This window comes from Mastigoproctus giganteus, chromosome 5, assembly GCF_048544385.1.
Source record: "Mastigoproctus giganteus isolate SK-2022 chromosome 5, ASM4854438v1, whole genome shotgun sequence".
Classification (NCBI taxonomy): Eukaryota; Metazoa; Arthropoda; class Arachnida; order Uropygi; family Thelyphonidae; genus Mastigoproctus; species Mastigoproctus giganteus.
In genome coordinates, this window is record NC_143579.1 from 207,392,133 (window position 1) to 207,409,428 (window position 17,296).

The 17,296-nt window shown below is 35.5% G+C and overlaps 1 protein-coding gene across 1 annotated transcript in view; it reads left to right on the plus strand.

The window, feature by feature from the left end:
* LOC150086038 (DNA repair and recombination protein RAD54B-like) overlaps positions 1 to 17,296 on the plus strand; it is a 354,517-nt gene that overhangs the window by 229,366 nt on the left and 107,855 nt on the right. Inside the window, exon 19 of the mRNA XM_090374778.1 lies at positions 6,120 to 6,246. Coding sequence (XP_090230904.1) covers positions 6,120 to 6,246 — 127 coding nt within the window. The remainder of the gene's footprint in view (positions 1 to 6,119; positions 6,247 to 17,296) is intronic.

A 17,296-nucleotide genomic window follows, 5' to 3' on the forward strand; every position in this document is an offset into this window, starting at 1 on the left:
GGGAACAATTTCAACATAGTTTATTTTGGATTTTAGTAAGCCATTTGACTCAGTCTCTCATGAGAGGTTACTGTATAACTTTGACCAGGTTGGGATTACTAGTAAGATTCTGAGATGGATTGCTGTAGGGCAGAAGGCTGTGATTAATGAATATTCTTCAGATTGGTGTAACATCAGGAGTGGAGTCCCTCAAGGATCGGTTCTTAGACCAGAGTTGTTTCTCATTTTCATAAATGACATTGACGAAGGGATTGAAAGTGTGATGTCAAAATTTGCAGATGATGTAAAGATTGGTAGAGTTGTTAATGATCAATGCCAAGCAGCACTCTTTCAGGATGATTTGAACAGACTTCAAAAATGGTCAGAAGTGTCAGCTATGTTTTATTGCTGCTAAATGCGAGGTCTTACACTTGGGGAATAGCAATCCCCAGATAAATAATACTCTTGGTGGGTTGAATTAAAAACAGTGGAGGAGGAAAGGGGTCTAGGAGTTGTGATATTGGCAGAGATGAAGTTTTCTGAAAAGTGTAAACAGGCAGTCAGGAAAGTCCATGGTGTCCTATCAATGATTTCTCAAACGTTATCCTGTAGAGATAGGGAGGTCATAATCCCACTGTATAAGGCAACTGTCAGACCACATTTGGAATACTGTGTTCAAGTATGGAGACTTCATCTGAATAAAGACATTCAGTTTCTTTAAAGGGTTCAAAGACTGGCAACTCAAATGGTGAGATCGGCCAAAGCGACAATCATATGAGGAAAGACTCCAATTATGCGGGCTACAGAGCTTTTCAACCAGGCACCTCAAAGGTGACCTGATTGTGGTTTGTTAGGCCCTCAGATGAATTAGTAAAATGATTGAAGGCAAAATTTTCACTGTTATAAAGAATTCAAACACTATTGTCCATAAATTCAAGTTACAGGAGTTGAGGTTTAGATTTGATTGTAGGAAGTTGCCAGTGAGCTATTGATTGTTGGAACAAGTTGCAAGTTGCCCTCGAAGAGTGTTTGAGGCTGACAGTTTGAATAAATTCAAAGGTCAGCTGGATAGTTACCTGTGTGAGGAGGAAAACGTATAATTCGTATTTTCTTATCTACTTGTGCGTGCGTGCCTGTGTGTGTGTGCGTGCGTGCCTGTGTGTGCGTGCATGCGTGGCTGTGTGCGCGCGTGCACCAGTGCAGCAAAAGCCTGTGGCTTTCTTGCACTATATGGTGAATACTATTATTGCTGTTTCTGATTATTATTTGTATAAATAGTTTAAAAAAATTCAAGAAAATATGTATATATTAGATGCTATTATTCACTTCCATTTTCAAATAATTTCAAATTTTGTGTACCATGAAGCCAAAATTTGAATATAATGCTAATTCTGTATCCCAAGTGATTATCACCTTCCGTACTTCTGTGTTTATTATTCAAAAATAATAATGAATCTTTGAAAAATATTTAGTTTATGATGGTTAGGATCATTGTTAATAATCCTTATGCCACATGGGAGAGTTTTATAATTAACTTGAAACAAACACATAATTTTTAGCTGTGTAGCATCATTAGAAGTCAGTTCTGATGGCATTACTACAAATTAAAAGTGAAACAAATGTTATAGGCTCTACCTTTTTCTGACTTAAAAAATAGGAATGAAGAAAAGATTCTGAAAATTTTATTGTTTTTTTTTTTTTTTTTTTATATGACTGAAACCCTGAAATCCATTCTAAAACCCTTGGAAAATGATACAAATTCAAAAATGATAAGTAAAAATGTGTTTACATTTAGGAAGGTACACAAAAGCACAGTTTATCTTCTGCAAACAATTAATATGGGCTTGTTATTTTTGAGTTACACCTCACTGGTCTGTTCTTAAGTTCCAGTACATACAGTACTGGAACTTAAGAACAAGTTTGAGCTTCTGCAGACTGCTCAGGACCAAGATATCGATGAGGAATATTACAACTTTTTAAAAGTGATAAAGCCCAAGAAACCTATAGGTAAAAAGAAATTCAAAGAAGAAAAAATTAATCAAGAATCACTTGTCGTGATGAACCGAAGACAACAAATGAAGAGCAAGATAAACACTGACAAGGAGAAAATTGAGTATACTGAGTTATGCAAAGCCATTAGAAAGAGACTCAGAGAGGACGTAAGAAAATTTAACACACGAAAAGTAGAACAAGCATTAAGGGAAAATAAAGGATTTAAATCAGCAGCCATGAGCAGTAATACAGAAAGACAAATGATACTGAAACTGAAGAAAAGCGATGGTGTATTTATAAATAACAGAGAAGGCATAGCAGAAGACTACTATAAAGAGTTATACAAGGAGCGAGGGAATAATGCCAGCAGTGGGGAAGATGGATCGCAAATTAGTAACACATACAACATACCTGATATCCTTCCTAATGAGGTAGAACATGTGTTGAAGACAATTAAGAACAAGAAAGCCCCCGGGGGAAGACGAAGTTACTATAGAGTTGTTAAAATTGGTAGGAAGAGACATGACACAAAAACTGGCAAGGCTCTTCATAAAATGCATTAGAAAAGGTGTGATGCCTAAGGAGTGGAATAATGCAATCATAGTTTTGCTGCATAAGAAAAGAGATAAATCAGAAATTGGAAATTATAGACCAATTAGCTTGTTATCCCACATCTACAAGTTGTTCACAAGGGTCAATTACTAACAGATTAGAAAGAATACTTGATGAGAATCAACCGAAAGAGCAAGCTGGCTTTAGGACAGGATTCTCAACTATGGATCACCTTCACGTAATATCACAGCTAATGGAGAAAGCAAATGAATATAAAACACCATTATGCCTGGCATTTGTGGATTATGAAAAGGCATTTGACTCCATACAGCATAAGGCAATGTTTCGGGCACTGGAAAGACAAGGCATAGATACTCCATATATTATGATTTTGAAGAAAATATATGAGAGTGCTACCTCCTTTATTAGATTAGACAAAGACAGTAGCAAATTTAAAATCGAGAAAGGAGTTCGACAAGGAGACACAATATCTCCGAAGCTGTTTACTGCTGCCCTTGAGGAAGCTTTCAGAAGATTAGACTGGTCGCAGAAAGGAGTCAATGTGAACAGAGAGTACCTAAACCATTTACGATTTCCAGATGACATTGTGGTCATAAGCCACGACCCCAAAGAATTAGAGGAAAATCTTAATCAGTTATGCACAGTTAGTAAGGATTTTGGACTAAAGATGAATATGGCTAAAACAAAAGTAATGATGAACAAGTATGCCACGGAAAGGAAAATAATGATTGAAGGAGCAGTAATTGAAAAGGTGGAGTCATATACTTATCTGGGACAAGTTATTAGCTGTAATAATAATAAATGGCTGGAAGTCAAGAGAAGAATAAATTTTGGATGGATAGCATTCAGGAAATATAGTCACATACTGAGGAGCAGTATCCCAATTTGTCTGAAACGTAAAATAATGAACCAATGTATACTCCCCACCATGACTTATGGAAGTGAAACGTGGGCGCTCACCAAAAGAATGGAAGAGAAGCTGAGAACTACACAGCGAATTATATTGGGAATCAGACTGTTAGATAAGAAGAGAAACACATGGATTAGGCAGCAAACTCATATAAAGGACATTCTTATCAAAACTAAAGAACTAAAAAGGTCTTGGGCAGGACACATAGCTCAAAGACATGATGACAGATGGACTAAGAAAATAACAGAATGGTACCCAAGAGGAGCTAAAAGAAAACCTGGAGAACAACAACAGAGATGGACAGATGAAATTCATGAGTTTGTGGGTAGTAAATAGATGGCCATTGCACAAAACAGAAGGAACTGGAAAGTTGCTGGAGAGGTCTTCACCCTGCAGTGGATTGAAAATGGCTGATGATGATGGTCTAGTGCCAACAGTGCAGGGCTAAAATAGTCTGTACCTATACATTTTAGAAGATGAAGAATTACATAAAAACTTTGAGAAAATTTTATTATATAATGATCAAAAAATTTAACTTTTAGCAGGTGAGCATTGGTAGCAAGCATAATTTCATCAGTAATACTTTGCTTTTAGTGGCTTAATTCAAACCTATTTTCCTATATAATCCTATTTTCACATTATCTGATTTTAACAGTTCAGAATACTAACAAACAAGTACAGTAATTCCCCGACTTACGTAAGCCCGAATTATGTAACTTCGTAAATTTTTTTTCACACAATTTTTTTTTTTTTTTATGATTGTGAAATTTAAAACAGTTTAAAAAAAAAAAAAAAAAAAAAAAAAAAGCAATCAGTAACGACAACCAAGGCACATACAACGTACAAATTGCACAAGTGAGATACAGAGTGACAAGTTTACGAAGCTTAAAAAATAGGAATGAAGAGAAGAGTCTGAAAATTTATTTTTTTTTTTAAAATATGACTGAAGATTTCAGTGAAGGGAACACTCATTTCACCATAATAAAGTAAAAACCCACAGAATTCCAGTTATCGGTATTATCCCACTTATAATGAATTTCGTTAACATTTATAAAGAATTGCCCAATAAACCATAAACTGCAAATTTTTTTTTTATTGTAGAGCTCCTGGAATAAGTATAGAGAAGGGCAACGAGATTGGTGAGGGAAACAAAGGGTTGCTCTTACCAAGAACAATTTAAGTTCTGCAAATTGCAATTTCTGGGGACTAGACACCTGCAAGGTGATCTGATGGAGGTGTATAAGGCCTTGAATGGTTTGAGCAAGCTCAGTGCTGATGGGATTCTTCCTCTTGCTCAGATTGTGCACCCAAGAGGGCATAAATTCAAGTTGAGGAAAGACAGTTGTAGAATAGGGGTGTGTGGAAATTTTCCTTTACCCAGCAGGTGGTTGATTGCTGGAACAAACTTCCATCAGTCACTGTGGAAGTTGATGCTTAAATAAATTCAAGGAAGAACTTGACAAACTTTTGGATCGAATGGATGGCTGATGCTGTATAAGCTTGCTTTCTTGTATCATATGCCTCTACTAATGCAAGCAAAATTAAAGTTTAGTGTTTTCTCTCAATATCTCCAAAAACATACACATGCCCAGTTGTGTTAATATTTGAGAAAATTGTATTTAACACTTTGTGGCTCATGTTGCGTAAACTTTTAAGAGCAGTCCTATTTAACCCTTTAGGAAGAGTGCACAACTTTTAAAAAAATCCATTCATTCATTCATTCCAAGTCCTAACAGCATTCATATTATTTATTCATTTTAGCGTGTTTGACATTGTTAAAAACATAAAAATATTTTTACAGAAAAACAAAAATTACATTTAAATATCTATCATTTTTAGCCTTGTATGTGTGTATGAAGTTACAGTGAGTTATCTGGTGGGTGGAGGTAAAGATCACTATGGAACTCAGCAGCGCTCACACTTCAGTTACATTTACTTAAACTACACACTGCAAGAACATATAGGTTGTTGCAGTGGATTGTGCCAACAAATGTAACAAATAATTAACAGATTCCTTGAATTTGGTTCAGTAGCCAAAACCTTTATTTAAGAAGGTGGACAGATTGGTGTGCTGACGTTTCTTAAAAATTGAATCCTGCTCTTTAGGTGCCTCCGTAGCCAGGTGGGAAGGAGCAGCAGTGCGTAGCACACGCTTCTTGATTAGACCGGGGTTCGAGCCCGTCACCACCAAATACGGAGGATGCGGAAAGGTCAGGGAATGACCACCGAATATCCCGGAGCAATATGGCCTTAGTTGCTAATGCTCCTAAAAACCAAATAACAACAACAACCTGCTCTTTAATGCAATTTCACAGATTTAGCACACCTGATTAACAGTATTAATAATTGCCAGATGAATTACAATGTTGTTGATCCACTGACCTTAGAGTATGTTATTTCTGTGGACAATTTTTTTCCCCCCAATTCTTTCATGCAGAAAACAATCAAAACATAAACACTTCATTGAAATTTATCTGATTTTCAAGAGAGAATTCTATGATTAGAACATGCTAAATGAAAAAATAGCTCTTCTTTTAGGTGATCAAACTACCTATGGATAGTCTGATCACCTAAAAGAAGTTTTAGGCCATGTGTGTGCATGTAAATTCAAATTATGTATATATATAGTTAACATAAAAATTAAATAATTTATTTTATTTTTAAGACCTTAGATATTTTAGAACGCCACTGTAAAGAGAAAGAATATTCCTTTATACGCCTAGATGGTTCTACTCCATCCTCATCTAGACAAGAAATTGTTAATAATTTTAATTCTCCTTTATCAAGACACTGTGAGTAATTTGACATTTTTCTAAATATTAACCTACATAAATACAGAGTGTTCAGGAAATCACTATACACCTGTATGACAGTGATGTGTAAAATAATATGAGTGATGTTGAGTCACTATGCACCATCGTCTGGTGTGATATGAGACCCTGTGCATCTAGTGGTGTGTGTGTGTCAAGGTCAGTTGGCTGTGAGATAGCTATTGTGGCAATTGAATGTGAAGTGTGTTAATGATGGTTTTGTCATTGGAGGAGCATATTCTTTTGATTGCATAAGTTTTTAACAAAAGTAGCAAGTATACACAAAGTGTCTGTGAAAACTTTTCTAAAAAATTTCTAAGTCTAAAGTAAATGCAACAAGGCATCATATGTTTAAGAGTATAAATAATCTATATAATATTGGTGTAAATACACCATAGGAAACTCTTAAATGAAAAAACTACGTTTGTAGTGTGAAAGGGCATCATTGTGCTCATCCTTCACTACGAGTTGCCATGTATTGGCCTACCTCAAATAAGTAACGCTTCACTAAAAGAGAAGGCTATTGTTACTTATTCTCAGTGGGCACCACCACCCAGATGGCACCATTTCGAGGCTTGTTGGCCTTTCATTGGTGGGTGAGCAGGATATCTGCTCACCCACCGATGAAAGGTGTATAATATTGGTGTAAATAATAATAAATGACATTTATTATTGTTTAATAAGTATATAAATAAGAGAATAAGTAACAATAGTCTTCTCTTTTAGTGAAGCATTACTTCACTATAAACTCTGCAAACTGCTAATTTTGAACGCTCCACAGTCGCCGAAAATTATTGGGTTGAGCAGCACAATCTTGATCCGCAATGGGATATTGAAATCATAGACTGTTCACATGATTACCGCCAGCGCTCATGGCTTGAAGCACTGCACATAGCCACCAATAATAGTACTATGAATCGGATGAGGGGGGAGTACACTTACATCCTATTATAGAATGTACTGTATTGCAGTGCAATGAGCGCTGGTGATCATCATGTGTACGTAATTCTGCTTTACTGACACCAGACTCATGATACATGATCATGCCCAGCTGACTTGTGCTATTGTAACCATTAATATATAAACTGAAGTACACCAGTCACACACTAGCTGATGAAGAGGCACTGCTTCGAAAGCTACTATGTATTTTAACGCTTTTATTATATATATTTTAACTCTCTTATCTTGTTGTATTTTAATGCTTTTATCTTATTTTATTTCTGTTTTATCTTATGTATACAGGCAGGGCTCGCTTAACGCGAGTTCGATTAATACGGTTTTCAGTTACCGCGATTTGAAAAAATGATACCACTTTTTACTTTACGCGATGCAAATTTCCAGTTAACGCGATCTTTTATTTTTAAAAGTTGAAATAGATTCGAATCGCGCGCTAAATGTCTGACTGCCAATAAACAAGCGTTTGTCCGCTTCCCGCCTCAGTGTTTAATAAACAAGCGTTTGTCCGCTTCCCATCAACTAAGTAGACGTGTTACTTGTTTGTCTCTGTCTCCACCTAATAAAGTCACGTGCAGACGTATTTAAAATTTCTAATTTTCTACCCCTGTTAATTATGGATAAAAGAGTGAAAAACAACGTGATTGTAATAAAAAAAAAACGAAAAGTTATTACTTTAGCTGATAAACTTGAAGTTATTAAAAAACATGAACGTGGTGCAAACCATGCGAAAATCGTGAGAGATCTAGGATACAGTGAGTCTACCGTACGAACTATCTTGAGCCGTAAGGACGAATATAAAGAGAAAGGTAAAGTTTCATCATCTTCTTTTGTCTTACAAAATACCAGAAATAGAACTCCAATAATGATTGAAATGGAAAGTCTTTTATCAATTTGGATAGAAGATTGCAATCAAAAAAGAATTCCATTATCTAAGGACAATATTCAGAGTAAAGCTATTAACCTTTTTACTAAGCTCAAAGAAACAAAATATCAAGGGGAGACTGAAACGTTTGTTGCTAGTTCAGGGTGGTTTGGACGTTTCAAAAATCGAGCACGACTGCATAATGTTAAAGTAACAGGGGAAGCTGCTAGTGCTGATGAAGATGCTGCAGCCAAATTTCCTGCAGAATTGCAAAAAATCATTCAAGATGCTGAATACGACGATCGGCAAATATTTAATGTAGACGAAACGGGCGTATTTTGGAAACGGATGCCAACTAAAACTTATTTGGCTGCAAATGAAGCATCACAACCTGGGTATAAAGTCTCAAAAGATCGACTAACACTTTTATTAGGAGGTAACGCTGAAGGTGATTTTAAATTGAAGCCCATGCTTGTGTACCGTGCACAAAATCCTAGGGCTTTAAAAGGATACAGCCATCGCACTCTTCCAGTCATTTTTCGTTCAAATAAAAAAGCATGGATGACCAAAGCCCTATTTGAAGACTGGTTTACGTCTTATTTCTGTCCAACAGTTGAAGCCTATTGCAAGAAAAATAATCTTACTTTTAAAGCTCTGTTGCTTTTAGATAATGCACCTGGACATCCTTCTGCACTTGGTGACTTAAATGAAAATGTGAAAGTTGTTTTTTTACCGGCGAATACGACTTTGTTATTACAACCCATGGACCAGGGGACGATTGCAACTTTCAAGGCTTACTATCTCCGCAGAACCTTTGCACAGGCACTTGAAGCTACAACAGGAGATAATGCAATTTCTGTACCAGAATTTTGGAAAAAATATAACATACGATTGGCCATTGAAAACATTCATGAAGCATGGGAAGAAGTGACAGCCAGCAATATGAGAGCAGTTTGGAAGCACCTTTTACCCCGCGCAAACGGTTTTACTTGCTTCAAAGATGCAGTTCAAAAAGTTATTGAAGACATAACTAATATTGGTAATGACCTTGGTTTCAAAGGCTTGGATGCGGCTAACGTTCAAGAATCACTGAATTCGCATTTAGAACAGCTAAGTGACAATGATCTCCTTCAAATAGAGCAACAGCATGCGCACGAAGAAGCTGAAGAAAAAGAGTGTGAGCCAGATGAAAATGTTACTTCAAAGGAGATAACGGTAAAAGAACTAGGCGAAATCTTTCGTATCGCAGAGAACCTTAAACAAAAGGTAATGGATGTTGATCCTAACATCGAAAGAAGCATGTTATTTCGCCAGGGCCTAGAGAAGCTTGTTGTCGGCTATCGGAAATTGTATGATGAAAAAACGAAAGCCAAAACTGTTCAAACGACTGTGTTCAAATATTTCCGTAGCAAATAGTTAGTTTCTCCATTATATATTTTGAGCAATAAACATTTAATTCTATAATTTTTATTATCTTTTACATGGCATGCAGTTAAAAAGTTATTTAAAAGGTATTTTTAAAATTCTTTATGGGCATTCCAGAAGGTCAAGGACCAATTATAATTTTTCCTATTGATTATTACATTCGATTAACGCGATTCCGTTTTGTGCGATGCGCTCGCGGGACGAATTAGTCGCGTTAATCGAGGCCAGCCTGTATATCATTTTTATTTTAATAAATTTATTTTAACCAGTTAGTCGGTCGTCGCAAGAAACTTTGATGATACTTATTTGAGGTAGTGCAATACATGGCAACTCGTTGTAGGATGAGCACAATATGAGATACAGATAAAATGATGCCCTTTCACACTACAAATGTAGTTTTTTTGTTTAAGAGTTTTCTACGGTGTATTTGCACCAATATTATACAGATTATACAGGTACCCTGGTATTGCAGATATGACAATCCAGTTGTGAAGGTAACTCCACAATGAGGGATGCCAAAAGGTGTACATAATAATGTTTAAGTCAAAGTAAATGCAACAAGGCATCATATGTTTAAGAGTATAAATAATCTGTATAATATTGGTGTAAATAATAATAAATGACATTTATTATTATTTAGTAAGTCTATAAATAAGAGAATAAGTAACAATAGTCTTCTCTTTTAGTGAAGCGTTACTTATTTGAGGTAGTGCAATACATGGCAACTCGTTGTGAAGAATGAGCACAATATGAGATACAGATAAAATGATGCCCTTTCACACTACAAACGTAGTTTTTTCATTTAAGAGTTTTCTATGGTGTATTTACACCAATATTATACAGATTATTCATACTCTTAAACATATGATGCCTTGTTGCATTTACTTTGACTTAAACATTATTATGTACACCTTTTGGCATCTCTCATATTGTTTGTCATCTCATCTCATATCTCTCATATCATCTTCACAAGTGGATTGTCATGTCTGCAATACCAGGGTACCTGCCCACCCACCGATGAAAGGCCAACAAGCCTTGAAGCGGTGCTGTCTGGGTGGTGGTGGTGCCCACTGAGAATAAGTAACAATAGCCTTCTCTTTTAGTGAAGCTTTACTTATTTGAGGTAGTGCAATACATGGCAACTTGTTGTGAAGGATGAGCACAATATGAGATACAAATAAAATTATGCCCTTTTTCATACTACAAACGTAGTATTTTTGTTTGAGTTTTCTATGGTGTATTTACACCAATATTATACAAGAAATTTCTAAATATGGCAGTACCACATCAGCATGCTATACGAGCATTAACAGACAAATTTCATGAGACAAGTGCTGTACATGATGTGGAGCTTAGTGGAAGGCCCACCAAAACTGACAGAAGAGAAACTCCTGAATATTTCAAATTCAGTGCTGAAAAATCTTTCAAAAGCAATGCGGAGTTATCATGACTGCAAAACATGTCTTGCAACTGCGCATTTAGTGGTAAGGAAGAAGCTATGCCTTTTCCCATACAAAATCACAGTTGTTCGAGAATTAAAAGCAGCATATCGTCAAACGCGAATACATTACTGCCACTTGTTTTAACAGTTCATCACTGAAAATACCAATGGTATTCTGAATCTTACATTCTTCACTGATGAGGCGTGGTTCCATTGTCAGGGTATGTCAATGCTCAAAATACTTGATTATAGGCATCTGAAAATCCACACAGTCTATCAAACACCTCTCCATCAGCAGAAGGTTGGTGTTTGGGTTGCTATGTCCAGAAGAAGAATCATTGGGCCCATCTTCAACTGAACATTACTGTTCCAATATTCTCTACCGATTCATCAGCAAACTGAATAAGAGTGAGTGGAATTTTGTAGCAGTATGGGCAGTGGCAAGATTCTGCGATTGCCCATACTGCTAAAAAACCAGTGACACCTGTATTCAAAATTTTTACTGATTGAATAATCTGAAAAAATCTGTGGTCCCCCTTATTCTCCAGACTTGAATCCACCTGATTTTTATGTGTGGGGAGCAGCAAAAAATAAATTTTACAAAGAAAACCCATTATTACTTCACGAACTCCAAACTGCTGTAACTGCTTACATCACAGGCATCTCACAAGAAAGTTTTTGAAAATAAAAGTAAACGTGTTCAGGCCTATTTGGATGTCCATGGAAGTCAATTTCAACATCTATTGTAATGGACTACTTATATAAATAAAATTGGGCAATAACAAACGATTTGTAATAATAACATTGAAAACTTTTCTTTTAAATACAGTGGCGAACAAAAAACTGCATCACCTTAAAAAAAAAAAAAAAAAAAGCAACATTTGTAGTGAAATGTATAAGTTATTGTTTGATTACAGTCATTTTGTTTGTCGCAAAGCAAAGGTATTGCATCAGCAGTTTCTTTAAACCAGTCAACAGTATCACGGGTGATGAAATTAAAGCATGAAACCGGTGATGTGAAGAGAAGACCCGGATCAGGTCATAAGAGAGTGACTACGTCTTCCCAAGATCGATATTTGAAACAGCTATGCCTTCGTATTTGCCATGCTAGTGCTCCTGATCTAAAACTGGACTTTGAGATGGCCTCTGGTGTTGAAACAAATGCACGAACTATCCAAAGACTGTTTTCGGAATGTAGTCTGCATGCCTATCGGCCCAAGAAGAAGCCTTTGTTGGCCCAACAAATGAGGAAGAAGCAACTTGCTTAGGCTAAAATGCATGTTTCATGGACAAAAGAGCAGTGGGATGCCATCGTATTTTCTGACGAATTGAAATTCAACCTGCATGGCTCGGATGGGAAGCGATATGTCAGAAGACAAAAATCGGAGGCATGCCATCCTGACTGCATAACACTGACTATAAAGTTCCCCACTGGTCAGATGGTCTGGGGATGCATAAAAAGCAAAGGATGGGACAAATTAAGTTTATTACTGGAGCAGCGAATGCAGAAACCCACACTGCTCTCTCTTGGAGGAGTGCCTGAAACCCATTATTAGGGATCACCACAGAGATGTCCAAAACTGCATTTTTCAACAGGACTTGGCACCTTGCCACACAGTAAAATTGGTAAGTTTTATGCTATTTAGATTTAATGACGAGTTTGTCTTCTTGTCTCACAAGGCTTAAAACATACTTACACCAATGTTTTCCCTTGTTTTTCTTCCTTAAGGTGCAGTCATACCTCAGAAATGCTGGCATTACAATGTTTGACTGGCCCAGCAACAGTCCAGATTTGAACCCTATGGAAAATTGCTGGTACATAATGTCATCTAAAATTGCTCAGAATAAGCCAAATAAGATTCAGCTGCAGGAGAGCATTGTAAGGGTGTGGTATACTACAAATTGGGCAACTGTATATCCAGAAGTTGATTAACTCTATGCCAGATCATTGCAAGGCTGTAATTACAGCTTGAGGAGGAATAATATAATATTGAGGACTTATTTTGCTGATTTACAGTACATAATACTATTATGTTAACTTGTCATTTCAGTTTGTACATATAAATGCAATAAAATGTATATGTTTGGTTGTCATGATTGCCATTTGCATGATTTTTCATATTTCCATTAATTTCGTATTTTACCCTTTGGGAAGATATTTATGGCAATTAGGTATATCAGGTGGAGTCTTTTTATTGGATTTCATTCACAGAGATATATATCCCATCTAACAAATGCATTTCAAACATTTCTCCAACCTACAATGCAGTGCAAAACACATTATTTGCAAAATTCACAAGTGATGCAGTTTTTTTTTGTCTGCCATTGTAGGTGTATAGTGACCTTCCAAAGACCCTGTATATTTAATGAAATAATTTACTGAAATTATTATTAAACCAAAGTTGTATTTAGTTTTAGCCTATATATACATATATAATTGTCCAGTTGATGTTTGACATGCTGTGCAACACTGAAAAAATCATTTTATTTTCAAACAGAATTTTGTTTATAACTCTAATGGTTTCATATATAATAAAACTTCATAAATCTGGAATCAGAAATCCAGCACATTTTGAAAATTTTACCAAAAAAAATGTCCCAATAATCAATATATTACCACAAGCAATTTGGTTGTCCATAACTGCTTTAAATAGCAACAGCTGTCAGTTATGGTTAAAAGTATCCAATGAGACACATCATAGAATTTATCAGCAAGCTGTGTGATCATATCATTTCATGAGTGTGATTCACACTGAGAAACATTTTGCTTTGGCACAGCTTGTGAAGACTAGATCATGAAAACTTCTTGCTCCCCTTAATTTCCACATGATCATTCTAATTACAAGACATTGAATTACTGCTCTCAGATATAACAAAATGCTAGACAAATCAAATATTGAAATAAATATTTGATTTGTCTAGCATATTCTTACTTTTTAATGAATATTAGTATATTAATCTGCAATAACGACATGCCACTTTTTTAAATGTTTCTATTATTTTTTTAAATTTATAAATGAAATCCTTTGCCCACCAATATTCTTTTACTGATAGAGTATTTTTTCTTTCCTTTCGACGTTCTGTGAATTACAAGGCATTACATTTTTTGTTTAGCATTTAACAGACATCAGATGAGCAAAAGCATCTATTTCTTCTAGGCAACTCCCTTTCTCATGTGGCATCTGTAAGTTGCCAGCAACAGGTATCTAATCTTGCCATATAGCTTTGGTTTCACTGGCTGAGCATGAACAGTTAACAAAAATGCAGATATTCACGTTGCGTCTGTCAGGTGGGATACAAAATTTTGTGTTTCAATCAAGGGATGAGTGGGCGCCTCCGTAGCCAGGTGGGAAGGAGCAGCAGTGCGTAGCACACGCTTCTTGATTAGACCGGGGTTCGAGCCCGTCACCACCAAATACGGAGGATGCGGAAAGGTCAGGGAATGACCACCGCATATCCCGAAGCAATATGGCCTTAGTTGCTAATGCTCCAAAAAACCAAATAACTAACTAACAATAACTAAGGGATGAGTGATCTTGAAAATACTAAAAAGTATAAAAACTCTTATTATTATTATTGATTTTTCTAATTTCTTTTCGTTCAATATTTTTTTAATTAATAAATCAGTTTTCATTTCAGTAAGAAAGCTAAAAATTTATTTTTTATAATTAAAACAAAAAAGGAATGTCTTACAGATGCATGTGATTAAATTGAGGGCACAAGTGATGGAAGGTTAATAATAGGAATCAAACCTGACAACTTTTATGCCTTTTTACCTAAAATTTGATTTTTTTGTTAGGAAGCTCCCTTTTTACTAGGTGTATTTTCAAATGCATAAAACTGCTATTACCTTCACTCTGTCCACAGGTAACTGCTACACTCTCATTTAAGCGATTTCCATGAAATTTTATAATTGGATCTTTTAGAAAGATTTGTTGAGCCATCCAGTATTTTTTATAAATTGGGCTAATAGAAATTTGACAATTTTTTTTTTCCATAAAAATTAGATTTCTCCGTACAGAAATGGAAGTATGTTTGGGAATTATTCAATAAGTAAAAGCCAAATCAGTATCAAATTGTCACCATATATTGTGTTTTTATTCAAGAAAGTTTCAGAATTAATTCTGATTCCATAGCCCCCCTCCCCCACCCAGTTTCCTCTGCTACAGAAGTTTATGTATAGTTTTTGATGTTTGGGCATACTCAAAGGAAAAGTCAGATTGACACCAAATTTCCATTGTGTTTTATTCCTGAGGAAGTTGCAAGTCCATACCCCAACCCTTCCCAAAAGAATTCTGTATACTGTATGCAAAGAAAAGTAACCTTTTTTTGGGTGTTTGGTCACCACCCCACACACAAACATTGTTATAAATCTGGAACAGCAGATTTGATCCTTTTCAAAATTTCAGGACTTATTTAGAATATTTTTTGGATGTGTGTGCCAAATTTCAAATAGGTTAACCCATTTCTCCTGTAATCCATCTTTTTAAGAAGTATTACTATGCAAATCCCACTTCACGGCAACCCATCTCATGAACATCATGGGGTAAAAGTGTAAAAGTTTCATCCCTTAAGTTATGTTATTTTATAACATTGGTGGACATGATTTTTACCTTTACCATTTTATCACTAATATGTCAGCTGTTTGCATCAATTTTTAAGTGTAGATTTCGAAAAAATTATTAAAATTTCACATTACAGCACAATTTTAGTTTTTGTTTATACCTATAATATGTATATCTTACCACAATTTAGGGAAATAGATATGACATTGATTTGTTGTGTTCCTTGCAAATAATAATATTTGAATGTGTTTACGGTTGGGAATAATTGAGGAATGATGGGTTCAGTCTTGTCTATCTGTCTCCCACCTCTCTCTCTCATGCAGTAATGGAAAGACAGTTGTAGTGTGGGCATGTATATACAATTTATTTGCATATCTCTTACATATTGTTTGTTTCTTCTGTTTTTTGCTTTGCATTGTACTGTTAAAATATTTAAATATATGAATCACCCTGACAACTCCTATTATGTCTGTTCACAGTTTACATCAAAAACTCAGAGGAAGAAAATCTACAGTATTACTAAATGTGCATATCGTTTATACTTTGGTTGCAAGATTGGTGATCAGGATAAAACTTGGGCTTCACATATATGCTGCAATACCTGCAGCACAAATCTGAGGATGTAGATAACTGGGAAAATTAAAAGTATGCCTTTTGCTGTTCCTGTGGCATGGTGACAACTGCACAACCACATTGTCAATATTTCTGCATGACAGAAAAATCAAGGATGTCCAGAAAAAGCAAACACGGTGTCAAATAACCTAACATATCATCTGCAATAAGGACTATTCCACATAATGAAGACCTGCCTGATACAAGATCCCCAAAATGATGGGGTAAAGGAAGCAGTGATGTATTTAGTGAGGATTCTTGTGTTTTAGATTTTGATGGCCCATCTGCTTCACCATATATGGACTACCAACCAGAAAACTGCAACTTGCTGCACTTAATTAAGCAAGAAGAGTTGAATGACTTAGTTCTTGATGTAAACTTATCAAAAGAGCAAGCAGGACTCCTTGGTTCTAAGTCACAAAAGTGGAAGTTACTTTAAGAAGGAATTAAAATTATAGTATATTTAAAACATCCAAAAGTGCTTTAAAAATATTTCATTATGGAAGATGGTGTGTTTTTGTAAAGGTATTAGTGCTCTGATCACAAACTGGGCATTGATCACAGTCTTAATGAAAAGCATATATTTATTGATGCCTCATAATTAAGTTTAAAGGCAGTTTTGCTGCATAGTGGAGATGCATTATGGTCAGTGTCTTTACTTTATGCTTTATGTTGGCATAAAAGAAACATGTGAAAGTATGTCTAAGATCATGTTCAATAAAGTACCATAACTTTGCCTGAAATATCTGTGGTGATCTTAAGGTAATTGGATTACTCACTGTTCTACAGGGAGGTTTCACAAAATACTGTTGTTTTCTATGTTTGTGGGACAGTTGTGCAGTAAAATTTTAAAAATTATATTGTGTACAGCAATGGGAAAAGAGGGAGGAAGTTTCACCAGTGAGAAGTAATATAAAATATGTTCCACTGACTGAACCAAAAAAGGTCCTTCCAACTTTGCATAGAAAGCTTTGATTAATGAAGAATATTGTTAAGGCTCTGGCTAAAGAAGGAAGTGGATTCTGCTACCTAAGGGAAGTGTTTCCCAACTTAACAGATGAAAAACTGAAAGAAGGAATTTCATATGGCTTGAAAAATAAAGAAACTCCTGAAAATAATGTATTTGAAACAAAGCTACAGGATACTGAACAAATTAGCAATGTGAAATTT